Below are 27,652 nucleotides of genomic sequence, written 5' to 3'. Positions count from 1 at the left end.
AAGAGATGTGAAAATGTATATTAAAAGAGCAGAAATGGGGAACTCCAATGATTTAGTTCTGCACTTTCTTAATGATGAGGGGCTTCTGAGAGGCAGAAATGGTAAAAACTGAAGCAGCAGTTGCCAAGATACCTCAATGCTGAGTCAAGCTTAGAAAACATTGGCTCCTACACTTCCCATAATGCAACTTGGTAACATCTTTCATCAGACTCCCGATGCATGGTGAATGCCCACATCTTTTCTGTAAAAAATTTGAAGTTTCCAAGCTCAGGCTGAGATAACTCCTGTGACATCACCAGGATGTGAGCATGGAGTTTGATTTTTGGGATAAGTACGTAGCAAAATAATCTACGCTCAAAGGTCCACTTACCAACTTTCGGAGCTTTCAGCCACATCTCACCATCATGTCATGTATATGGGGGATTTCAGTTCAGCGTTGGTCTGATGTGAATGGCTTCTTTGTACCTGAGCCGGCACCATTTGAAAAACGAAGACTGTGAGACGCAGTTAAAAGCTTATAACGATAGAAACAATATAATATAATTAAAGGGGCATTCCACCGATTTTACACATGAAACCGAGTTTATTCTTCTTGAGGAGCACTACTCAACCTGTGAAACAGTTGCATAATGTCTTATGTTTAAAAGAAAAACTAAACCTGATAACGTGTAACTGAAAATTTAAACTCAACTTTTTAGCTTTCAGATTGCTCACAAGGGAGCTTGAGCAATATAAACTGCAATTAAAACAAACTAAAAAAAACAAACTTATAACAAAAAAATGTACAGGGGGAATGGTAATAATATTTTTTTATGATTGTTCAAATTTCAGTAACTTTTTTCATGATTTCTGATGAACACAGATATGAGATTATTATATTATTATTATTGTATAACTACAGTTAGACCTGTGTGACTGTATGATCATCATCAACATCATACAGTAGAGATGTTAAAGCAAAAAAATCATAAGTGACCCACGTTGCACCAGATTTATGCTTGAATGTTTCCCTTTTTATTGTATTATCAGCATTGTGATTAGCTTCTTGCTGCTATGAAGCCAAGAGGAGACGACATAGGGCCCATTATACACCACATTATTATCAACAGGCTACCACGGGGAGGAGGAAGAGCTTTGTTGTACGCCTATTGATGGTTTTCATTTCCTTGAAAGTTTTCCATTTATAATTCTAAATACTGTAAAATAAATCAGTGGTATAATCCTGGGACGGCCCCTTTTGCATCTAATGCAGCGGCTCCAAAATTAGTTATTAAATGGGTTACAGGAACATACAGAATATATTTCAAATCATTTAAACCACAAGATGGTGAAACGATCTTTACCCACTACTAAAAGCAAAAATCAGTTTTAAATCTTAGCAAATGGGGTCCAGGGTCTAGTGAACTTCATTTTGGGGTTCTTGCACAAAAGTTTGTGATCTAGAGGACACTGATAGCACCTCAGGGGATTTCATAAAGATATGGTCACTTCTCTTAGTTCAGGGCATGAAGATGTCAATGAAAAAAACAACAACAAAGAAAAAAATACATAATTCAGTGTAAATAAGTAGTTTCACTGCCATCACAGACACAAAGCTTTAGCATGTCATTTGAACTGCATGAATCTGATTTATAAAACCATAAACCAAAAATTATAAATGATCCAATGGAACAACTGCAGCATAAGTTTCTGGGCGGTCAGCCGACAACACCAGACATTCTGTTAGTGACATGTTAATACTTTTACTATTTCTGCTTTCCTTCCCATTTGAGTAAACAAAATTATACTTCAGATGACTGAATATGAGATGAAGCAAGAAAAAAAGATTTGTTTTTTCAGTGCTTAGAGGTAGTTTTTCAAAAAGTAATTTTTCTTCTATGCAATTATTTATGGACAGGAAATGAAACCTGAATGCCTGTGGTAAATCAGAGGCGGACTTTTTAGTACGCTTTATAAAAACAAAAATAAATAAAATCAAGGCAAACTGGTCAATCCTTTTATTCTCTCAACAGGCAGAATAATACACATCATTCATTATAAATAGCTGCATTGTTATGTTCATCAGGCAGATGAATACAGTACAGTATGTTGTACTAAACAGAAGTTTGTAGAGCAACAGTAGTTAGCTTAGAGTATCTGCAGTTTAATAAAATAATCTTTACTGTAGGTCCACTTACTAGCTTTTTCTGGAGCTTTAAATCACATTTCATGATCTTCTGCAGCAGTTTCTCTGTTTATCAGTCCATGATAACTTTCGACTGTCCATGAGGATTGTGAGATGCAGTTGAAAGCTCAGCAAAGAGGCAGTAAGTGGACCTTGAGTTAAGATAATTTTGTCAAACTATTGGGGGCGCCCTGGTGGCTTAATGGTTAAGGTCAATACCACAAAACCACAACATCTGGTTTGAGTCTGGCCAGTGGACATTTCTCAAATCCTAAACATGTTTCCTGTCTCTTCCTACATGGTGACTGTCACAAAAGTAATCTTATATTATATAATTATATATATATAATCAAACTACTATTCCTTGAGTTAAGGATGATCATGCACAGTTTCCTGTTACTTTATACAAACATGAACCATGAACATTAAAAGCACCTAAACTGTAACATGATGTTCTGTACCTTTTGTGTTATTGAACTCATAAAAGCATGTTTTGGAAAATTTGTAGCAGTCAGGATGATCTCCTCTCTCAGAAATCTCAAAATGGTTTTAAAATAACACAAAATACAGCCATGTGTTATGCATACAAATGCAGAGAAGAGGTTCCTAACATAGCCAACACTCTTTATACAGACTGTACCTTTATGTTGCACAAATGTGCTATTTCAGCTATGAATAGAGCCCATTGTATTTACTTTTCCCTGTACCTGTACTCGCTATGTAAAATATCCAAAAGATAAAGAAAAGATCCAAGTTCATTCTGATCTTGTAAATAGTTTGACTAAACAATCCAGACTCTTCACCAGCTGAGAGATCTGTTGGATATGTAATTTCATCCGTAGCACTTTCAGGATTTCTTGTTCATGTTGGCATGAAAATCTCATACTTGTCCTAGGAAATAGAAGCTCCCAACTCAAGGTGCATTTACTAGGTTTATCAGGAGCTTTCAACCATATCACATGGTTTTTATTGTGCTTAACTGTTTTAGGCAACACAGACGAGAAGTCTGCAAGTCTGAGAAGCTTGAATGTCGACAAATCTATCTTCAACACAACTGAGGAAACTCCATCTGATGATGAAGACCACGTGATACAGTTGAAGGTTGCTAGCTGTCTAAAAAAGCTAGTAAGTAGTTTTGAGTTTTACCAATCCTAAAGACGGCTCCATAACGTTCACCCCACTTATGAACTAGTTCATTAGTCTAGATCAGTCCAGGTGAATCTGTTTTATAGCACATCATATGAGACCATTACTACAAATATTTGACTCCACATACAAGAAAACAAATACAGGAGTTAAGTGAAAACCCTGAATTTCAAAAACGTCGACAGTTCAAACAGCCTTCATTTTAGCTCATCCGCCATCATTTCTGACGCCATCATGGGGCTTTGAAACAATGCCATCAGATCAAAGGGTTGTGACGTTTTCTCATCACATGACACAATCACATTATCCATCAACCGAAGCACTTTGGAGTCACAAGATTTCCAGTTGACAACAGTTAAGTTTTTTTTTCTGGATCGAGAAATACTTTACAGTCCAAATCCGCTACTAGAAATAAATAAAAGAAGGCATTTCTGTAAGTCTTATTAGGATAATCAAAAGTCAGTGGTGGCTCTTTAGCACTTGCTGTTTCTGGAAGCGAACGTCCAACTCTCTCCTCGTATGTGTGTTTTAAAAAGCAGGATCTCAACGAGGCTTTAGGGCTTGAGCGAAAAGGGGAAAAAAGTGTCACCATCATCACCACCAGCTGCCCCACAGAGCTGTCCTCTGCTTTTATTCGGTCCAGCGGGGAGGCTTGTTGGCTCCATTCCCCAAAAAAAGATTCTTTCCGCTGGATTATGCAACAAAAGCTGCAGGAAGGGGAGATAATGAAATCGTCTGATGAAAGGGGCAATAGAGCATAGCACCAGTGGCCACTACCATGAGTCACTGAATAATGGTTTTATTAATTTACAAAAAATCCTACTGAGATTACTTTAATGAGATCTCCTTGGAGAAGTTCACATGGACAGCAAGTCCATTAACAGTTTAAATATACAGACAGTGATTAGCAGTGCTGTCAATGTTTTTGATTAGACAACAGAGCGCTGGTTTATGTGCCTTAAAGGTAGGATAAAGCTGTTACAGGGCAGACAAAAAGCAGCCATTTAAAAGTGTCTAATTCATGCTCTGAATCTTAAATCCTTGAGGTCTTGACTTTGTTTTTTTTTTTACATTACGGAGGTAAAATCATCCCTGCTGTTGCTGCTGGAAAAAAAACAAAAAAAACAGTAAAGAGCAGTACCAGTGATCGGTACAACCCACATGCAACTCAAGAAAGCAGTCCATTCGTTTTCTACCAAGTTTAAATATTAACTAGTGTTTTCCACGGTTGCTTGGCGTCCGTATTACTTGGCAAACAAAAGCTGCCAGCAGCTGAGATCTTGGATGAAACCACCAATTAGCCTTAGTAGTCAACCCCCAAACAATACTGCAACACGTCCCGACTATCTACAATGTCGCTGACGCAGAACGACAGCAAAACTGGCCTTTGGATGACAACGCATTACAACAATTGTCTTTTGTGGTGCAAACAAACTGTTTTAGTTTAAGTTGATGCTTACTAGTTTTCCTCTTTGTTAATGCAAAGAGACCCTGCCTTTAGTATAAGGTCAGATGGATGGAGCAAAGGTAATAAATTACTTGGATGTGGCTATTTTCTGGCTCAAGGATTCAGCAGGAGATACAGTATATTTGATGTGCAGTTAAGAATTTGGATGTGCCACATCAGCTATATGATGATGTATAAGCTACAAACTTTAAGTGTTTTGGCTTTCAGTTGACCAGGTCATAGTTCAGTCTTGATCCTGTGCATCAGATCTCTCTGGTCCACCATGTCCGTCTGTCTGTTCCAGCGGTGATAAGCCAGCAGGGCGATGTTCTTGGCAGCCACTGAGCTCATCTCCATTGCGCTGCCGGCCCACTCGATGCCATTGAGGTAGTAGAGATTAGGGTGGAGCTCCACGGGCGGCAGTCCCTGGCTGCTGCCGTAACAAGGGTAGGCCTGCCACTCTGTCACTTGCACTGAGTAGTACGACCTAAAATTGAAACATTAAAAGAGGGAAATTCTTATTCTGCCTTTTTTTAAAAAAATCTATGATAGCACATTATCATCAAGTTTAATAACTGTTGCATGGCTGTTGATGGATTAGTAAACATTTAGTTATAGAGATGGAAATGTGTCCTGTTGGTCCACCGCTTCGTTCCAGACTGAAATATCTCAACAACTATTGGATGGGTTGCTGTGGATTTTTTTTACTGACATTCATGATCCCCTGAGAATAAATCCTCATGACTGGTGATCCGTTGACTTTTCATCTAGCACCACCTGCAAAATTCCACTTTGTCCAATATTTTTTGGGTTTATGACCAAATAACTGCAAAACTAATGACATTCCCACCAGCCTCAGCTGTACTGTGTGTTTAGTGCTATGCTAACATGCTAAACTTAGAGGGTGAACATGGTTAACATCGCTACTTTTTACATTATATTCTTGATTTAAAAACATCAGCATGTTAGCATTGTCAATGTGCGCATGTTAGCATGCTGACGTTAGCATTTAGCTCAAAGCAAAGTTCAGTCTCACAGAGCTGCTAGCAAAATGAACATAATGTCTGTAGAATAATTGTTTTTGTTGGTCAATTTTGAGAATCAGTTAAAGTCATTTTTTAAACAAAAATGCCAAAAAACAAATTCAGAAAAGTGAGTAGGCTTATATGATAGTAAATTGTATATTTTTTGGTTTAGTACAGATGGTCAGCTAAAAATTTTGAACATCTCAAATTTTGACGGCATTTTTCATTGTTTTCTGACATTTTATGGATTAAATGATTAATCCAGAAATGTAGCAGAAGCCGATCAAGGGAATAATTGTTAGTTGCAGGCCTGATCAAAACTATAAATATTAAATGCTTGGAAGGAAACAGCTGACCTGAAGAGCATTTTGAGCTGAGCCTTGTCCAGAGGTTGTGGCGAGAACACTTTATAGACTCCAGCCTCTTGCGGCTGCTTACGCCGGAAGCCCACCGAGATGTTGACGGGACAAACACTAGCCACGCTGTTGAAGAACAGATTGGGCGTCTCAGTTGTCAAGACGCTGGCAAAGGGGAACAGACGGGGGTCCGGGAAACCAAAGAAAGAGGTGTTGAGGTAACCGTGGACGATGGTTGCTACAGTGTTGTGATAGTTGCCGGTGAGCTGGTCAAAGGGAGGCGTGAAACCTTGGAACTCCACTCCAGATCTGACACTGGCCTGGAGCGGCGTCGCCAGGACTACAATGTCATACAGCTCCGATCCTGTTTCTGCTGCTGTGGTGAAGTTCAGCTGGTACTGGACCACCTCCCCTGTGGAGCAAATATACAAAGTCTATGTCAATGATTCAGATACAAATCCATCCATCCATCCAATCTACACAAGCTCAGTGATATCTACTAGCAGATATAATCTAGAAGCCCTTCTTTATTGTGTTTTCACAGTATTTTACAAACTGGGACATTTCAGGTACACATCATTAAACAGATGACAGCGTGGCACTACTGGAGCTTCAGACAACATCTGGGTGGAGTACCAGAGTAGACGGGGGAGATGGAGTTGACTTGTGCTTGCAGCAGGTTAGCATTGGCTATCTTCAGAAGGCCAGAACACACCAGCTTGTTGCCTCCTTCCACCGCCCACAGGTTGTTCTGGGCACCAGCTAAAGATACCGCGCCTGAAACAAACAAACGCACACACACACACACACACACACACATATCAGATCATGGTCACTCTTGGGGACATTAAGTAGACTTACATTCATTTCCTGCAGCCTTACCCCTAACTCTAACCACAAATCACTACTTGCCTAACCTCTTACCCTAGTCTCAACCAATGACTCAAAAATCTGCTTCTTCACCAATTGGGGACATGGCTCCCCAATTAACTGGTCTTAACTCTTGAAATTTGTCCCTAAAAATAGCCTATAACAGACCATACACACATACAAGTTCACTAACAACAGACAGTGCCAAGAGGTATAAACAATTATCAGCTGCCCACACACTTTCCTGGCTCCCACAGGCCATCCCTTCCTCTCACCTTGCTTTCCTCTCTTCTGTTCTCAACTCCTAGCTCCTCCCTTCCTCACCACTTCCCTTTTCCTTCCTCTTCCTTTGCTCTCTACTGACCCTACATCCTGCAGGGACGCTTATTTTCCGCTCATACCTGGCACGAATTTTCATTTCATTTCTCTCTCCCCTCTCTCTCCTACTCCTCGCTCCCTCTTTTTCAACTGCTCATGTCTTCTCACTCGTCTGACCTACGAAGGCAGGGATGCTGACGTTCTGTCCGTAGTTGACCCTCATGATGGGCGCGATGACCTCGTCGATGAAGCGCTGCGACACGCCCAGCTCCAGCAGCGAATCGGAGAGCGGCCTTCTGGTCATGTTGATAAAGCCACTCCCCCCGAGAGAGTCCAGCAGCTCCTCCACTGAACTGAAGGCGTAGCCGTGGGCCTGGTACTTATAGATCCTACAATATATACACACACACTTCATCAATTTAAATGTGTTTATTATCATTAAAAACATAAATAACTAAATTATTTTTTTCCCTTTATTTTTAAATGTCCTTCCTGCAGTTATACATTTCTCTGCAGTTATAGGTGCATAATGAAAGTCTGATTTAGCATGGATGACTAAAACAAACTATGACAGAAAGCAACATACAGGAAGGAAAGAAAGACAAAGTGATGCAGAGATAAAATCAATTCCTGAGAGAGGAAATAGATGTCGGTGAAGGGGTAAAGTGCAAATCTGAGCCTGGTTCATGTTTCGAGCAGGAAGTGAGTAAAGATTATGTATCTGGGCCAAAAGTCTTGATGTGTTGGCCACATCTGACAGTTAAGACACCCTGATATCTAAAAACAGGACTACTTGATCAAAGATGAAGTGAAACTGCAATATCAATTTTGTGGTTTTATGCTCTATTATTTTGTTGTCGGGAGAATGAAAGCAGTTTTTGTTTATTTGAAATTTCAGGCAGATGGTTGCGCTTGAAAAGTCATACACAATGATTACGGCTGCAGATGTTTAACGAGTAGGAAAAAAAAAATAGCTCAGCATTTACCATTTGGCTGCAACATTAGAAAGCAGTGTTTTTCACCCTATACCTGAAGTAATTGATTTTACAGCCTATTATTCACTTTGAGATGGAGTGAAAACAATGGTGGCAAGACAGAATAAACTGGAAATTACTTTACAAATAACACTACTTGCAAAACATGAAGACCAGGCAGACCAATCACATATCATTTTGAAGAGGTGCAGGGATGCAAACTAAAGCTGGGCCTCTCTACAAACCTACAAAGATATGTCAACCAGGACAAAGGTATCATACTCTGACACAGCAGCATAAATCAGGCTTTAATTGCACCACAGTTACATCATGTCAAGTTACTGGCATGTCAAGCCAAGCAGCTTCCATGAGACTAAAACACAAAAAGAGCATTAATATATTTGTAGCTCACCTCATGAATTTCTCCATGATTTCCTCCACCCACATCTGCAGGCGTATGAAGCTGATGCCGTAGCGCCACCATAGACGGAACAGGTCCAGCAGGTACCAGTCCGTCTCCTCCAGAATCACCTCCTCGCTGTTAAACACCGCTGTCTTCCCTGCCACACTGCGACGATACTTCAAACCTTGAACACCAGACATACACACACACACACACACAGGGAGGAATTTAATATTGAGGAGGTCTTTAATGTACGAGTCTTTAGCAGTAGTCAAATAAGATGGACCTGTTTCTTTTTACTGAGGAAATCAAAGGAATAATGGACAGAAAAGTTACTTATTAAAGTATTTCTCATGGTTTCTGGTTACAATGCACCAGTTAAGACAGAACAAATATGAGCTGGGAACCTTTGTCGCATGTCATCACCCACTTTGTCTCTAATAAAGGCAATAATGTAATAAGAAATAAAAATAGATTTCTGATATTTATATCTTGTATATTCTGTAAAAGTTTCTTGGCTTTAATATCATGCTAAAAATGCATCATAACAACATGTAAAAAGTCAAGTTGTCTGACTGTCTAACACTGGATACTGGATGCAGATTCACTATGATTTGTATTCTAGTTAAAGAAACACATGTGGGGCTGCTTATTAAACCCAAACCTTCCTTAACTGATGACTGCTCTGCCTGGTCAGCTTACATCTGCTGGAGGCATGAAATAATCAAGCTCATACTTGCTTCACCACTTACTTCATTTCCTTTACACAGGATGTCCATAATATACAAAAAACATAATGCATTTCCACAAGAAAACCTTATTTCTTAGTTTTTAACCCTGAACAGATACTTGCAGGCTTGACTGGGACTCAGCTCTGTTGCTGTTATATGAGAGCTCTTGTTTTAACTCACCTTTGAAAAGTCTATTTAATATGCTTCCACACATCTTTGCAGTTAAAAGTGTGTGTGTGTGTGTGCGTGTGTGTGTGTGTGTGTGTGTGCATGTGTGTGTGTAAACCCACCGAGCTGTTTGACAAACTCCTGCATGTGGAGGTTGAGGGAGTGAATGATAGAACCTCCGGACTCATAGTCGTGGTGATTCACAGTTACGGTGGCAAGACGGCCTCCCACCTCACCCTTCTCAAACACGTCCACTTGGACCTCAGGGCCGAAGTGTTGGCGCAGGAAATGCGCAGTGGCGCTGCCTCCTATCCCCGCCCCGACCACCGCTGGAGCACAGAGGATCCAAGCAAACGACAAGAGAGGAAGCGTGAGAGCAGAGTTTGGAGGTGAAATAAGTCTCAGAAGCAATAAACATCAATAACACAGAATTATTTATATCATTGTGTGGTATTTTAAGAGTCCAGAACTTACATAGACTCACTGCGAAACATGCATGTCGCTCAAATGGATGAAAATAAACTAATTACAACTGAGTGTTTAAAAGGCAATAATACTATTTTGCTGCTTTTTTTAAAAAGAAGAATATAGATGAGAAACAAAGGTGTCATTGAAGGAGAGTTTGTGCAGCTGCTGGTTCTGTGAGTATTTTTTTCCCACTTGAAATTCCACCGTAACGTTGACCTTTAACAGTATCCATAACATGACTCAACACAGAATGACGGGGTTCTCCTCTTTCAAGCTGACTTCACTGATGCAGGCAAGAGGTGGTGATTCATAACCTCCTGTAATACTCTTCAGGATTAATTGTTTATCATCTCTTTCAGGGTGGCAACTAACAATTATTTTCATTAACAATTAATCTGTCATTTGTTTTCTTGATGAATCATTTTGTCTAGAAAATGTCAACCAACAGCCCAAAACTCAAAGACATCATGTTTCCTATCATATATGACAGAGAAAAGCAGCAACTCCTCAAATCTGAGCAGTGAAAGTTTGGAATCTCTGCTTGAAAAATTACAATTAATCAATAATCAAATAGTGCCCTACCTAGTTGATCAATTAACTGTTTAATGTCTTTATATTGCAAGCTCCTGTCCTGGCCCTTGCATTGTGGAACAGACCCCCCTTTGATGTTAGGTTTGCCCCAACAATTGAAACTTTAACGTCTCGCCTCAACAACAATTTGTCTTTATTTGCTTTCAGAATTACTCAGCATGTGTTGCTTGTTCTTACACTTCTGATTTTTATCCTTATCTTGAAAATTGTAAGCACTTTGGTCAATTTGTAGTGTGTTTTTAAATGTGATTTATAAGCAATGTGACTTAAAACTGTTACTTGACTTGGTTTAAAGTTGCTCATATTTATACCTTTGGCTTAATTATAGTTCAATAAATAACATCAAAGGAGTTGTAGTGATTCAGCATAGTAGTTGAAGTTGTAGTGATGAAAAATAGGATATTTTAGAGAATTTTATGCCTTTTTATGTATGTGTTGGAGGGGAGCTGTTCAGTGAGAACAGGTGGACACACAGCTTAGGTGGAAACAGGATGGTGATGAGAGGGGCCCATAAATTAGAGCTACAACTCTGACTGCCATTGAATCACAATGTCATGTGAATTTATCTTCATATATTTCCTTCCTGCTGATGTTAGATAAAAGAGACAACAGTGGATCTCTTGTAAAATCGAGTAAAAATTACCTCCAATTATCTAGCTACCATACAAACAGCGAGCTAGCCAGCTAACCTGCAGATACAGTAACAATACACTCAGAAATAAATACATGTCTGATAGTAACGGTTTGCTAGGAGCTAGCTAATTAGCGCAGTACATGCAGGCAAACGGCTACATTGAAGGTCTGACGGAGATGTTTAACACTGTCTTGCCTATTTTAGAAGGCGGAGCTCCGTCGACATGAGCGGATCCCGCCGGCTCTCCCGCAGCCGACAGGACTGACAGCACGACGGCGAGCAGAAGGAGCAGACAGCCGCCCATAGCGGCGACAGGAGCAGAGACGAACAGGGGGAGGAGGATGCAGTCCGGCGGCGGCGGCTCAGCAGCTCACACGTCGCTGTAAATGAACGAGGCTACGTTTTAAAATAGCTCCGTGTGGCACACAAAGGATGGCTGCATGATGATGATGGTGGAGGTGGTGATGATGCAGATCGAGTGGTGATAACGGTCGCTAACGTCCACGTCCGGCAACATCACGTGACCTGGAAAACTGGCTCGCATCGACCAATCACAGACGCGCTAGCAGATGATGGACGTCTTTACGTACGCTCAGCAGCACGTCGTCCTCAGTGGAGCCTATCCAACTTATTAATAAGAAATGTGCACATAAAGCAAATATTAAGTTATTTTTCTATTTATTATTACTTTACCCTTTGTCCTGTTACCATGGTGACTGTATCAACAAATTGAAAGTAAAGTCATGTCCTTTAGGTTCTTCATTTAATTATGATGCCAAATTGTTTTGTTTTAATATGTATTAATGCCACATACCAGTATGTTGTTAGTGATGCTTTCTATAAATGAAATGAAAAAAACATAGGTATGAGTTGTTTTCTCCACACTGGATCATAACTTCCCGTAGCGATATTTGCAGAATAGTGTTAAGTGTGTGTGATGTGAGATGTTCATTTAGAAAAGGAAAACACAGGACGACATATTGAAAAACAGTGGAAGTTGCCTTTATTTAATTCAACAGAGAAACTGCTGCAACATCGGAGTAAACCACTGAGCATAAACTAACATTCACACTGAGCCGCTGAAACAATGACTGGCACAGTGGAGCAGTAAGGCTTAAGGATGCCTCAGACTCATGCACTCACACTCGCTCATGCACGCACCACACACATACAGACACACGCACACACACATTCACACACACATACTCAACTTGATTTACATCATCTATCTTACACCTCTGTGACTGCTCGGGCAGCAGCCATGTCACCGCCCCTCTCCCTCCAACGTGGTCAGTCAGAGGCGAGGGGTCAAGGGTCACCTTGAGATCAGGTAACCTCTGTTCACTGCTCTTGCCTTAAATGCTGGGCTAATTCAGGGCTAAGAGGCGACATAACACAGAGACCTTAACCGTTCATCTCTATGGTACATCTCTAAGCAACATAACCCCCAGCGATAACACTGCGAGGCCAGCCGTGGGCCTGGAGGATGGGGTTCAGGGGGGTGTTTGGGGGGAGGTCATGCTCTGGCCAAAGGAGGGCAAGGAGGAGTAGGGCACCGGCTGAGAAGGTGATTTGGTTGGTCACTTAGTAGAGCGTCTGGTTGGCTCGGAGGCCGTGGGGGGAGGCGGCGGGCCACGGCGGTCTAGGTCTTCGATATAGAACATGATGAGTTTCCTGCGCTCCTCGGGGACACACTCCAGGACAAGGTAGCGCTTGTCATTCTGAAGGATCTTCTCCACATCTTTCAGGTGCTGCTCTGACTCCTGGATCAGCTTTCTTGATCTGGGAGGGAGGGGAGCATATCAGACAGACAGAAGGCAGGATGAGGCAGGATGATACTGTGTAATAGGCATACTGAGATTTAAATACAACAGCTGCTGTTCAGATTTTGGTTCATGTCTCTTCATTAGATAGTATTTTCTATTATCTAATGTGGCCTTAATTTGCCACAAAGTTACTTTGATTCATATTTTGACTGGTTAGAGGTTTAAATACATCTGAGACAGGATAACAAGATGTGTGTCAAATGATTTTATCACCATCTCATCCAGTCATCTACAATGTTTGCAGCTTATCTCAACTCAAATGCTACTTAAGCAAAAAAACCCCAAAAACTTCTGTCTAGCACTCTCTCTCATTGCACTTGTGCCTGCTCATTTGTACTACGACTCTTGAATCTCTGTCCTCTATATAGTATATATAGTGAATAATTAACTCAAACTGCATCTAAGGTAGTGGGAAAATAATGGACCATAACAAGTGGAGCTGCTCTGATACTTATGTCACAAAACACGTAGAATCTCTAATATTTCTGGGCTGCTATTGTATCAGGTTATGTATAAAGATTGTATTTGCAACAAATACAATTTCTAATATATGTAATTGATGTTAATGACACTTGTTCTGATTGTACTCCAACTATGTGTGAGTGAGAGTACAGACCTGTATGTGATGAACTTTGTCTCCTTTAGCAGGGTTCTGAAGTCAGCTTTGGCTGTGATGTACTTGTCTTTGATGTAGTCTTCAAACTCCCGTTGTCTCTTCTACAAAACACAGATTAAACAAATCAGACTGCAAAACTCAGATAAAATGGATGTGCATTTCACATGAAACTGTAACGTAATTAAACTCACACAATAATACCTTTAAGACAGGAAAGAGGAAACATCAAACACCCTGTTGATCAATTCAGAATTGGAGTTTGGATTTTATGGAAAAGACCAGCTGATTTTGACTATAAGACTGATGAGTTCAGTCAAATCCTCTTTGGGCTGACTGAAGACATTTCTTTGGAACAACAGATTAATCTCCTTGCTTCATCTATGCTGTTGGTGTGGAACAACGTACAGATGTTGTTAAAGGTCATCCATGCTTAAACTGACCAGTTGAAAGAGAACATTAACAGTATTGAGCTGGAAAAAAGTTTAACGGCAAGGAAAAGTTGAGGACTACTGTCATTCTAACTACCCTGTATTCACAGAGAAAAAACAGACTTATAGCAAGGAGCTGCTAGCTTTGGTCTTCATAGATTTCTTTGCTGGTGCTTTGTTTTTTTTTCTTGCAATGTAACTACAATATGTCCTGAACTCACTAGTCACAAAACTCCTGTGAATTACTGTTAGGAAGTGACTGTAATATTTAATAACCCATTAAAATCCTTACTCTGTCACTGGAGGAGAACTTAATACAGCGAGGGTCCTCTTTGATGACCTTCTTCACCTCCTTCCACGTAGTCGTCAGAGTGATCTACAACACAAAACAAAAAAAATCTGTAAAAGCCTGGAAAAGAGTTGTTTTGAATAATTGATGGAGCACATGAATATTTGATGCGTCATTCTCACTCTCGCCACCACATTAAATGCTTTTTGGGAGATTAATGATTACTTTTTCCAGTTGTTGACACTGTTTTTTTGTGCATGCACTTCTCACCATGCTGGTTTCGTCCAGCAGCTGCCTGAAATGTTCCTTCTTCTTCTTGGCCAGTGCTTCAACGTGTTCGTTAAACAGCTTCTCCTTCTCTTCTCTCTCCAGGAGCGACGCTGACTCCCAGCGATGGTCCTTCCGCAGGTTACGGCGTGTGTCTGACCACGTTGCATCTGAAGAACGTACCTAAGAGTTCAATGAACAAAACACGCTTTATTCAAAGTTTCTGGAACAAAGTCAAACTATAATAACACAAATATAGTGCCACTAGTAAGTCTCATGCACCTGCCAACATACTTAAATTCATCAAATGTTTAAAAAGTGCTTCTAAACATCCTGTATGATCGATCATGCCAGCAGTCGAAATCCTGGCTGTAAAATCTGATTTGTTTCTGCTAGGACTCATCCTAACTGGCTGGAATCACTTGTTATTTTCCCAAATTTTTTAATCAAATCTCTATGTGAAATTGGTAAAGAGGCAAATTGATTAGGACTTAATTAAAATCAAAATATGATGCATTTCTTTTTGTCACATTACAGAAAGCTTCATGGGGACACCAACAAACTGCAGAGCATCTCACCATATCAGACATGAGAGCTTTGAAATGCTGGATGGCCTCTTCCCTTTTGTGCTGCTCCCGTTCCCGGTCGATCTCTTTGGTCTGTTCTGATCGGGCCTTCTGCACCTCCCGCTCCCTCTCTCTGAGACTGGCCTCGATACGAGCCTGCCGCTCCAACTCTCGCTCCTTCTCTATGTCCACGCTCTGCGGGGGATGACACACCATAGTCTGTGTCAGTTTTGTTTGTCATGTGATGGGGACACTGAGGACTAAGCTCAAAATCCGAGCTGCAAATCAGGGTTAGCTCGATGACAAAGTTACAATGCTTCTCACAAACTAACAGAAATAAAGAGATCAAGTTACTAGAAACAGCTGCTCTCACACCTGATTCAAGTCATTCTTTCAATCTTTCAAGTACACACTCACAAAGCAGCTCCTACCTTGGCCTGTTTTTCCATGTACTGTTTGAAGAGCTCTTCTCTGAGTGCCGAGCTCTCCACAGCTTTATATCGAGGGTCTGTCTCCAGCCTCTCCTTGACCTTGCTCCACCGCTGGCCTCCCTCTATGTGCTGCTCACTTAGGAGATCATAGAAGTCTTGCTTCACCTGCGCGCAAACACACACACACACACACATCAAAATGAATTTGAAATCTAACAAGAAGCTGTCAGCTGCAGAACAGCAAACATGCAGACAAGTGATAATGGCCAGCAGAGATCTCGGATCGAGATGCACATTGATAGTGGTTGAATGAATGATACCTTCTCTCCTCTGGACTTGGAGTCTTCTTTCTCTCTCTTCCTCATAGCGGTGATGAATTCGATGAAGATAGCCTCCCTGTCCTTCATCTTCTCTATGGTCTTAAATCGGGGGTCTCGGCCGTGCTTCACTGCAAACTCACTAAATGTTGTCCTGTCATAATGAAAAAAAAAACTGCAGTTTGAACATTTTGCAAAGTAAAGAGAACAGTTAAGAGACATCAATGGTGTCTTCAGCACAACCGAGAACAAAATTACACCAATAACTTATTTTTAATAGTAACACATAATTAACATAGTTTTCCACTTGTGCTCTCCACAACGTCGCTCTCCACTAGGAGGAAACAGCAATGATGTAATATTTGTAATATGAACACAGCAAAATTCAGAAATATGTCCCTTCACCTGGGTGTGAGTTTCGCCTCCTCCATCATCCTCCTGAACTCATCTTTGGCCTGCATCAGCTTGTTCTTCTTCTCCTTCCTCTCCTCCTCCGCTCGCGTCTTCACATACTGATCAAACACCTGAAGTAGACGTAAGAGCAAAATTATAACTGAATAATTTCTAATAGAATGGCCAGAACATGGTACAACACTGTGAAAACATGAGGATGAGCAATGTTAAGGAAGATGAAGGAAAAATGAAGATAAACTGAACCTGTTTCCTCTCTTTAGGGTTGAGCAGAAGGTACCGAGGGTCAAACACAATCTTATGAAGCTCTTTGTCCCAAGTCGAGAATGCAGACACCTAAATGTAAGAAAGACAACACTGGCATCAGACAGACAGCTGAGCAATTACCCTGCATCTCATAAAAAGATGTAACATTTTAGTCTGCGTTCGGTAAAATAAACAAAACAAAAACCTCCGAACATTATGTGAAAATTTCACATAGTCCTTGTCAATGTAGTAATGAGGTAAGATAAGATAAGATGAAGATATCAGTAACAAGGCAAGTAATAAGTAACAAGGTACATAAAAACCTAAACAGAAAATAAATGAATGCAGGGTTTTTCCTGTCAATCTTAGTCCTGCCTAAGTGCCTGAAAGCCCAGTCCTGTGACGATGTGTCCTAAACCGAAGATTGACAAACTGCGTTAAAATATGTAACTTCAGCAACTTTTTCTTACCCCTCTCTCCAACAGCATTTCTCTGAACTGTGTCATACGGGCCTCTAGCGGCACTATAGCTCTTTCTCTGGCAGCTCTGAGCTCTGCCTCCATTGCTGCTTCCTTCTCTGAGTCGGCCTCCTTCACATCCTCCTTCCTGTGAGGGTGAAACCACAAAGGTCATGAGAGAAAGATGAATGCGAATGGACAGATAAGGTAGCTTCTTAAAGAATTTGCTGTACAATAACATTAATTAAGGGGAGACAAACATTACTTACTTCCTTTTTTTGGCTTTGGTTGGCTCCTCATCCTGATTCTCTTCAGTAGCAATGGCTAATTCTGGCTCTTCCTTATTGACACCTGCGTAAAAACAAATAGACACAAAATAAATACTAGACACATGGCAGTGTACGGCCTTTACGAGTGATAGCAGCCATCTTTATTTTGTTGTTTGATTTTTGTTTCCATCCGGATCATAAACTGTCCCCCCCTGCTACACAAAACATTAAAATGCTGTGCTCTGTAAATAATCAAAGATACCAAGCAAACAATTACCTTAAATCTCATTATATCAAAACTACTGTGTTCTGTTATAATCACCGACCGCATCTGAGTATGTGTGTTTGTCCGCACCTGTCTTCTTGCTGTCCTCCAGGCCTCTCTTGTGCGGTGGCTCTTGAATGTGCTTGTCAACATCAGCTCGACCGACCAGCTCCTCAGGCCGGTCCCACATGGACAGCCGTGTTGTCGGGTTATAGAAGAACACGCGATCATCACCGGTCCACACCACGCACCTGATTGACACACAGGATGCACAGAGATTAGAAGAGAAAAAAAATGAGTTAGATTAACTGTAATTCGGTGGAGAGGAGAGATAATGTAGGCTGTGATGTAGTTTGCGTACCACGGCGTGCCAGGGATGGGGTTGGTGGCTATAGGTCTGGCTTTCTGAGCTGCTTTCTCCTCCTCTGTCATCTCTTCTTCTTTAGGCTCCTTGAAAGAGAAAGAATATGTTTATCACCTTTACATTCAACTGTTAAACTATATCCTATCATATGTATTATCCTAATTATTTTTGCAATATGTTTGTATTATGTATTATCATATATGTACTATAGTGATGTAGTAGCATAATGTAGGCTGTAAAGTGTATATAATGTAGTAATAAGCAAACTATTTGTTGTCTTTTCTTACATTCTGAATTATTATAATACATTTTTTGCATGTTTTAGCAATACTGCACATGTCAGTATTGTCAGTATTCGTGTCAGCAAAGCAATTTTGAATTTCGAAATTTGAGAGTGCATGTCTGATATTGAAGTTTTTTCTTTTGTTCGAACAGGTCATTTTATTCTTCATGTACCTCCTTGTCATTATTAGTGTTTTCTGTTTTGTTCTCTTCATCCTCCATCTCCATTGCCTCGGCTTCTTCCTGCGCCAGACGCTCCTTGGCCTTTTCTGCTTCTTTTTCTGGACACAGGGAGGATGAAAACACACACACACACACACACACACACACACACACACACACACAAACATAGAGTGAGCAAACTAAACGTGATGTGGTGGTGGCTCAACAAATACAGCATGTCAACTATTCCACCAATTATTCCATTCCCATAAATTCTTTACAAACACTAGCTTAAACCTATTATTTATCAGGTGTCATACCTGCAGGTGACACTGGTAAATTTTAGGACACCTAATGTGGGATCGGGGTTCTTGTGTGTTTGGCTGCGCATCTCATCTGACAAATAAGAGTGTTGTTGGTGAGCGGAAAGTGAAACAGGGTGAAGCTTATGATATTAGTGATTCAGCTTTTAGCTTAGCACTCATACCAGTCATGATGACAGTTTTGAAAGCTTCTGAGTGTTTCAAAATCTTCTGTGTGTGTGTGTGTGTACGCATATGTGTGTGTGTGTATACTGGTCAGCTGTGCATACCTTTCTCCACCAGGGCCTGTGGTTTCTCCCAGGTGGATTCCAGTGTTCGGTTATTGTAGTAGTATGTTTTCCCATCAGCTGTTTTGTACTCTGACCACTCAGGGAGATGTAATGATCCGGCCATGGAGGCGGGAGCTGCCGAGAGCGCCAGCTGTGGGTGCATCATGGAAACTAAAGGCGGACCCATACCAGGAAGCATACCTGCCATGAGTCAGGGAGGAAAGAGACACACCATGATCGGCTGAGTTATTTTTCTGTCAGAGCCACTGATAGTAGTTGCAGTGGACTACAGTCTAGAAAAGGCATTAGTTTATACATCCATTTGTGATGTTATTTCCCAAAAACTTATATTAGCAAAACCAGAGGTAGGACAGAGAGCTTCACAGGTAGAATAAGACTGATTCACTGCAACTTAAACAAAGCTATCCCTTTAAGTGTCCGGTCATCCACATTAGTTATTATAAAATATTTGAAAACTGCTCGAGTCTAAAGATGTCTTGAACAAACATAACTGATTGACAACAAACACAGGCCACATACACAAACAAACAAAGCAGTGACCACACACACAACCATGCCACAAAAGTAGACGACAACATGACCACAACATCTAGCCCTAACTGTTACACTACCAAACACTACTAAGCAATCACTACTTAGCGAGCTATACTGGGATTCCCAGACTGTCCTAACAAAGACTTCTTCTGTCTGTTTACGGTCACCAACCACACACACACATCAAAATGACTGATCATGATGATCAATAATGATTTGGCACAATCTAACATTTTGCTTGCTGCAACAAGTGTCTCCTCATTTACTAGTCACAGTAACCAGAGCAATCAATTAAGTCTTACACTGTACCTACCTACCAGTCCTGAGGACAACGCGCAAACAGAGTGCATTCATAATTTAGTGAAAGATAAATACTGTTCAGTATGAATCAGGGAATGTTTCTTTTTTTGTCTGTTTTTAAATCGATTTTAACAATTTACAGTTAAAGCATCTTAAAAATATGCTGGTGATAAAATGTTGCATGTGGTGTAGCTCTTATAATTCAAGTAAATACAATAAATTGAACATGTTAAGTCTATAAGCAGGGTGCAAAATTAACTTTTTTGTCCCCTGGCCAATTGGCTAGTAAATGTTCAAATTTTACTGGCCAGTCAATGGATTACCATTGGGGTTTTTTTGGCTGGTAAATGAAGCAAATCTAGCAGCCACTTGCATATTTTACTGGCATTTGGCTAGTGCTGATTTTGTTCCCTATCTGTAAGTATTCAACATTAAAGATGCATATATTCTGTTTCTGTCTGTCAGAATGGAGGAAATTTCACCAATGTACACCGGATGGATCATGTTCACAGCATTCACCACCATGCCACCACTGTTTGAGGGTTCCCATATATACACCATATGACTCATGTCATATAGACATCATTCACTACCATGCCATCTACTGTAGGGCTGAGAGGCGAGCGGCTGGGTGTTTACCGTTGGCGCTGGGGCCTGCCTTTACACAGGGTGCACCTACTATCTGCATCATTGCTACACCTGCAAGAACAACGGACAAGCAAGCATCTGGTTGAACACAGCAGGACACTGGACATCAGCTACCATGGTGTGTAAAGAGTTTGTGTGTGTGGTCCCACTCAGACAAACAAGCGCCCAAATTTGGGATTGTGCATCAAGAGCTACAACAGTCACTCTGTTCATGTTGATGTGCCTGTTAGGTATTTAGAGATGTTAGGAATGAGCACAGTGTATATTAGGTTTAAAATCTAAAGATTTAATTGGAGGCAATTATGTCTAAATGAACAATTACGAAATAAAAATAAAAACAAGCACATCTGAATGAAGAGTGAATGTTGAATCAGGAAGCTCTCAATCTGACATTTGTAAATTACATAACCATCAACCCCTAATCTAGACAAAACCCTGTCTGATTGTAATCCTGATTTTACCAGATACATTGTCCATAAAGAACGCAATAAACTTAGAAAATTGAAGTTCCTTAATGAGCGTTTCTGATAAGTAAAAAGAGGGACAGAGAGAAAAAAGAAGGAACCAAAGAAGACACATAACAGAAGAGAGAAGCAACAGAAAAGACCTTGAAAGCAAACAACATTTGCATTAGCCTACATTTCAATTCAAGCCACTGCACTCAAGACTTGTTGGTGATCAACATGTTGCCTAAAAAAATCAGTACTGACAGAGCAATAATAGGTTTATCTGTGACCAGGAGATCTTTGACAGACACCTGTGACCTTTGCATGTATAACTTGTGAGCGAGTGTCAATATTGCTTCAAAATAATCCTGCCCTCCTGTGGTGTTTTGTTAACAGCTAGAAGTGGAGTCCGCTGGCTACCTTCACTTTGCTGTTGTTATGAAATGTCGTCATAACACTGAGTCAGAGCCTCTACAGATATTGTAAGCTAAATGTTTTATACGGTTAAGAAGCCCATTAGAGTGTATCATCAATCTTAACTGGCAACACTAAACTTCTTATATGTCAGACTAAAAGCAAATTACCAGTTTATTGTAGATATAATATCTGTAGAGGTGAATATTCCCCATTTACCAGGGTAGGAATGTAAAAATCAGCCAAAATCTGCTTGTTAATAGGCTCTAACAGATAAATGGGCAGTAAATCCACCATCATTTAGAGGTCTTCTTTCATTCTGTATATACATGTATTATAAACTACAACTGCTTAGTGACATAGTGATAGTATTTTAAGATTCTTACCTGGTAGAGGGATGTGCATGCCCGGCAGAGGCACCCTGAAAGGTGGCACCATGACAGGGGGGAAGGCAGGTATGGCTGCGGTGGGCTGGGCAACACTGTGAGGCAGGGCTGCAGGCAGCAGTGGCATGGTCTGCACTGCTGTAACAGGTGATGGCACCGTGGAAACAGTCACCACAGTGACTGGAGACACAGCAACAGTTGAGGTCACTGGGGCAACAGGAGTAAGGTCTGCTACAACAGTGGCTGTTGGGGGACAAAAAGACAAAAAAAAAGAGGCATTTGTATTCAGCTCCCTCTGAGTGTGTGTACGCTTGATATAAGACTGTGTACTAACCTGCAATGGTCACAGAGGGGGAGGGGGCGCTAGTGGAGTCTGGACTGGAGGTGAGTGTGCGGGAGGGGGTTGTGGACAGGGCCTGAGTAGGGGAGACTGCTGCTGCCGTGCTGGCTGTAGTGTTGACACTGCTTGAGCTGGCAGCTGCAGTCACCCCCACACTTGTACCCGGCACTGCAGCCCCGGCCCCAGCTACAAGTAGGGGGTTGAGTTCAGACTGCTGGATGATCTTCACACCATCTGGTTTACTCCACGATGACTCTCTGGTCCTGGCGTTGTAGTAATATGCCTGCGGTAGGGATGACAAGGAAGATGATACTTGTAACAACTGTTTGAGGACAAACAGTAACTGGGATAGAATACGAGCCAAAAAAATGTAAGCTCATCATGTACCACTGTAATCTCTTTAAATACTGTAAATTGTGATAATCACAATCAATCAGTAGCTTCTTTAAGTTGAGTGTAGCAGTTTAAATTTCAAGTTTCACAGATTATCATGTGTAATCAAGTGATTAGGGCCATTAGATGAGCACAACATTTCATTCTTATACTTGAAATCCCACCACTTTCACTGTCTAGAAAATGCTGTAGTACTTCCAGCTTACCTTTCCTTCTGGCGTCTTGTTCTCTACCCAGATCTCCTCTGCAGGGTTTAGTGCAGGGTTTCCAGATGCAGGGACGGGGGGCATCCCAGGAGGAAACAGCATCCCCGGAGGGGGCGGCAGGTTCCCCATGGGAGGGGGAAGAAACGGGGGTCTCTGCAAAAAGAAAAGAAAAAGGCCAAGCATTGAATTTTCAGACTGTAAGGAGAAGGTCTGGGAATCTAAATAAGCCTCCAAGAGTCCTTCAAACACCAACAAAATGTGACCCTCTGAATTCAAATTAGGAGGTTAGTGCATCGATATCGTATCATTCAAGAATCAAACTGCACCTCGAGAATCAATTATATTTTCCAACCATAGTAAGAAAATAGTGGTAGCTACATATATTATAAAACAGTGTTAGTAATATCCCTCTTTGATTCTGTTTTATGTCTTGTTCAAAAGAGATAATACTGTTGTTATTCGAGCCAGAGAGGACTCAAGCTTTCTTTGCAGACTCTGCCTGCCAGATGTCTTATTCACACATATGAGGTATTTACCTAATATCCTTAACCAGAAGACTTGACTTGAAGAGTACAAGAAAAACCCATGACATCAAGATTACCCACACTGGAAAAAAGTCATCACCGATGCAATTATCAGTCAGGGGTCTGACATCATTCCTCTGACCATACAATGACTGTGAGAAAGCACTGAGTAAAAAGGTAATGATTTCACTTCAACACTATCTCTGGTACCCCCTTTTAAAAAAGGAAACGTGTGTATGTTGCAAGTCCTCTCAATGCCGATTGGAGTTGGATGCATTCATATGAGACAGCTGTCACTCTGGTAGTCAATGATAGCAGAGACTTCAGTCTGCAATAGTTCCTTACACTTAACTTATAGACCACTGATTTAGATAAAAGGTTATTTTTTCACCCATCAGTCCTGTCCATACCCACCCTATCTCTCTCTTGCTCGTCCACTCATCCACACATGCACGAAGGTTGCTGCGTTGGACTGAATAGATGAAAGTGTACTAATCAGTGAAATCTGAGCGCCTGGTATGTGGTTACATTATACTATATTCTCTTGTCTCTCCACGCTACATAGTGGTGTAGCGCTGGCTCTGAATAGGAGTGTGCTATATGAATAAAATGCCCTACTGCGCTTTATGTAATTTTATAATGCATCATCAATATATATTGAGATACAATAAATTTTATGAACAGCTTTTGCACAGTGTTATCTCAGAACACTTTAACAGTCACTAATGGACAACAAGAGTTTTCTGGGGCCGTATTCATAAAGCTTCCTGGTACAAAGAATTGCTCCGATTGATGTTTTCTAAGAATTTCCCCTTACAGTTAAGACTAGATCCTGGTAAAGATTAAAGTTATTCACAAAGCATCTTAGCCCTTAGGAGAGCTTCTAAACTGTTAAGAATAGGGAGGAGGACTTTTAAGAGGCTTAAGAGTTTCTTAAGCAGAGGAGAAAATGGTGGAAAAACAAAGAAGTAAGAGAAATATTCTCCAAATGCTGAGTGACAGTGAGTTAATGAAATGCTACAGATTAGATTGTGCAGGGATAATGTTTGTGGTTGATCTCATTACAGATGTGCTCACATCTCCCACCCAATAAAATAACTCTAACGCCAGAAATGAAAGTGATCGCAACACTAAGATATTTGGAAACCAGAAAAAATTTGGAATTTGCTGGCAGCTGGAAAAAAAAAAGATTTACATGCTACTTATACAGACAGCAAATAAATATAACAACTATCAGTATGTGAACAGGCTGCTGCACAAATAGGTCTGTGTTTTCAAACATTTCATAGGCTACTTTTAAAGAATGTGGCTCACAATTTATTCAACAGAGATGTTCATTACATAAAAAAGTATAATTACACCGAGTCTTAATAGAGACTACATTCTATGATTAGGCCTATCGATCTCACCCTCCATTATATGCCCATTATCATTAAGAGTGCATTTTGTTTTTATTTTTGATCAAACAATCACACCTTTTAAAAGAATGAGTCATACCTAGCAACAAGGTCAACCACACCTCCTCACTAAGGTAAAAGTTTGTCCCTTCCTTGCTAAGAGTTGCTCTGAGAATTTTACTAAAGCACTCCTAAGCGAGGACTCTTTGCTAGAGATGTTTAGGCTAAGTTAGGAGCTCAGAGAGTATTCTCTAAACGATACGGCCCCAGGCTTTGAGTAAAGATATGGTTAGTGCAGTGTCTCTTTTGAACAAATGCTCAGAGGCTCAAGTTAAAATAATTTAACTCTACACTTTTATGAGGAAAAACACTGTGATACAGTAAAACATGCATTTCACTTGAGGATAGAAACAGTTACCTGAAGGTGGGGAGGTCCAATAGGTGGTGGCATTCCTCCTGGTGGCGGGATGGGTGGCATGCTGGGGTCAAACGGTGGACGTGCAAAGGGGGGTCGCGGCGGAGGTCCTCTCATCATCCCAAAAGGAGGTGGCGGTGGCCTAAGGAGTGGTGGTGGGCCGCGTAACACTGGGGTCTGGGCAGGCGCAGGTGCAGGCGCAGGGCCGCGGAACCGTACCGCCTGCTGCGCCATTCTAGTAAACCATTTATATCAAAATTATTAAAGGATTTCTATTTCTTCTGAAATAGATGCATATCACAATATCTATTTAGGGGTGGCAAATTTCAAACTGTCAAGTTGATGGTGAATGATATGTGAAGTCACACTGTCTCTTTCAGCTGTCATTCTCAAGTAATTTAGGAATCATTTTGGGAAAAATCTGTCTTTGTAATTGCTTTAAAGCGTTAATCTGGGCACCAAAATTGTGCTTTACAATATGAAACAAATGTCCCACAATGATAAAATATAAATAACATACTGCATACATTCTGCAAGTCATGCAAAATAATATAATTTGGTGCTTCCTTAACACTACAGAGAGTATATGTTATAATGTTATAGGTTCACTCTGGAGGAAGCTAATTTACTGCTGGTAAGTTAGCTAATTGTTATAGAAAACTTTCTGCAGGTGTCTGAAAAGTCTCACCATAAAGCATTTATAGTTTTTATAATAATATTGTTCTCCTGATTAATGTACATACATGAGATGCAGAAATATGGTCCTGAAAACGCAATCACACTGAAGTGGATTGTTTTTGCTACAGAGCCTTTAGCTGTTATCTTTAAAGTCCCCCTGCACACATAAATATGTTTTTCTTCTTGTTCCTACAGTTGGATGTTTAAGCTTCACTGTGCAGAATGATGTATGTGCAGAGTTTGACACTAGAAGGCTGTTTTTTCATTCATCTGCTCAAAGTGGAAAGCTTCTCTGTACTCACTGGAAAATCAGACTTTAAGGCGTGAACCTATGAGCAGGATTTGTGAAATCACAAGCAGTTTGGAGTCAATCGTGGTCTAGTATGCAACTCATACAAGTGTGATGTGGAAACTTGGAAGCCTCCAGCGCACAAACACTGAGAATGGACTTTACAGTAAAGTAGGAGACATCTTGTGTTCAGCAGTTCAACTTTTTAAAATGAAAAACATTTACATATTCATAGCATCTGAATTTTTTAATGGGCCTTTTTAAGAATTTAAACGAGATAATCAAACTTTTTCTGCGGAAAAACCATATTACACACAAATGATTCAAAGTAGATCATATTTATATACATCTTAAAACGTGTCTGGAGAGGATCTTTAAGGTGTTTGGTATTCATACATGTTTAAGCCTTGAAATAATCAAGGTGATATCTTGTTGACTTTGTAAAGGTACACGCTTTGATCCAAAACAAACTGAATAGTTCATCCGTGAAAGACACTGAATGGACGAAGTCATATTGCATTATGTGCTTACTAATGAATGTAGCGTAGCTTAGATTAGCCAGCAAGCTATTCTGCATTAACATTTGTGCACAGACTTCACACTTAACACAGGAAGTGAGTCTGAGGAGAAACAATCTGGTAAAACGGAAAAAACACCTGTCTGTGTTTGACCTGGCTGCCTGTGTTTACCGCGTGCCACGAGCGGACGGCAGACGCGAGCCGCTTGGCAACACAGGCTAGTTAGCTACAAGCTAGCTAGCTAGCACGGCTTCATTCACAAGTAATGCCACTGTTTATCAAAACCTATCGATAAAAAAACAACTCCGACCAACTGCATACAAACATGCGGCTTATGCTTAATAACACACATGCTGCTGATGTTCATTTTGACGCTATATTTGCTATTTTCTGACCTGTTGTCGCTGAACCCGATAGCCTCGCTCTCTGCCTGGTCCGCCATTACAGGAAAATGTAACAACTGTCTTCCTGGAAACGCCCCTAAGTGTTTTTTTTATTTTTCCTATTCGCTGAACGGTGGTGTCAATCATAGTGCAAACCAAGTTATGTGAGTTCTGATTGGATGATCTGTTTCCCATGAATGGTTTGGCTAAGCGTTCATTGGTCCGCTCGGATCCAATTTATTATGATGTCTTTGTTCAAAGTGCGGAGTGTTGCTGGTAGGGTGGACTGAAAACACTACTACTTTCTGTATACTGCATTAGCTATTATCACTTAGCTCTGTGTTTACTGTGCTGGTGGTAATAATAAATAGTCATACTAATAGTCATACTAATAGTAATAATAATAATAATAATACGTTTATTATATTGCACTTATCAAAACAAGCTATTACAAAGTGCTTTACAAGTAAGTATTATGTATTCTGGTGGTATTTTGTGTGCAGTGGTGGGAAAAGAACTGAAGCCCTCCACTTAAAAGTAGCGGTGGATGAAATATTCAGTAGTAGAAATACTGTGGACTAAAAATACTGCATAAGTAAATGTCCTAAATCCAAAATGTTACATTAAAGTATAGAGGAATTATCAGCAAAATGTACTTAAAGTACCAAAAGTAAAA

The 27,652-nt window shown here is 40.6% G+C and overlaps 2 protein-coding genes across 3 annotated transcripts; both read right to left on the bottom strand.

Moving 5' to 3' along the window:
* Nucleotides 1-1,981: 1,981 nt before the first annotated feature.
* Nucleotides 1,982-11,910, bottom strand: LOC122995940 (prenylcysteine oxidase-like). The gene is made up of 7 exons (XM_044371363.1): nt 11,491-11,910; nt 9,725-9,931; nt 8,713-8,887; nt 7,504-7,715; nt 6,775-6,915; nt 6,139-6,550; nt 1,982-5,244 (listed from the first exon to the last, which is right to left on the bottom strand). Exons 1-7 carry the CDS (start codon nt 11,597-11,599, stop codon nt 4,995-4,997), a joined length of 1,506 nt encoding a protein of 501 aa, XP_044227298.1. The 5' UTR covers nt 11,600-11,910; the 3' UTR covers nt 1,982-4,994.
* A 365-nt stretch (nt 11,911-12,275) lies between these two features.
* tcerg1b (transcription elongation regulator 1b (CA150)) lies at nt 12,276-27,090 on the bottom strand. Of its 2 annotated transcripts, XM_044370811.1 has the most exons (21): nt 26,989-27,090; nt 25,112-25,343; nt 22,773-22,925; nt 22,168-22,456; nt 21,834-22,076; nt 20,579-20,638; nt 19,085-19,285; nt 18,505-18,611; nt 18,046-18,134; nt 17,775-17,935; nt 17,420-17,501; nt 17,163-17,298; nt 16,693-16,782; nt 16,441-16,559; nt 16,039-16,189; nt 15,719-15,883; nt 15,300-15,482; nt 14,725-14,904; nt 14,458-14,541; nt 13,738-13,838; nt 12,276-13,077 (listed from the first exon to the last, which is right to left on the bottom strand). In XM_044370811.1, the coding sequence occupies exons 1-21, from the start codon at nt 27,033-27,035 to the stop codon at nt 12,876-12,878; spliced, it is 3,075 nt and encodes a 1,024-aa protein (XP_044226746.1). In that variant the 5' UTR covers nt 27,036-27,090; the 3' UTR covers nt 12,276-12,875. The 2 variants fall into 2 exon arrangements, with proteins under 2 accessions (XP_044226746.1, XP_044226747.1); XM_044370812.1 differs by lacking the exon at nt 20,579-20,638.
* Nucleotides 27,091-27,652: the final 562 nt, after the last annotated feature.

This window comes from Thunnus albacares, chromosome 13, assembly GCF_914725855.1.
Source record: "Thunnus albacares chromosome 13, fThuAlb1.1, whole genome shotgun sequence".
In the NCBI taxonomy this organism is placed as follows: domain Eukaryota; kingdom Metazoa; phylum Chordata; class Actinopteri; order Scombriformes; family Scombridae; genus Thunnus; species Thunnus albacares.
The sequence above is the reverse complement of the archived record's forward strand: the minus strand, read 5'-3'. Positions and strand labels throughout refer to the sequence as shown.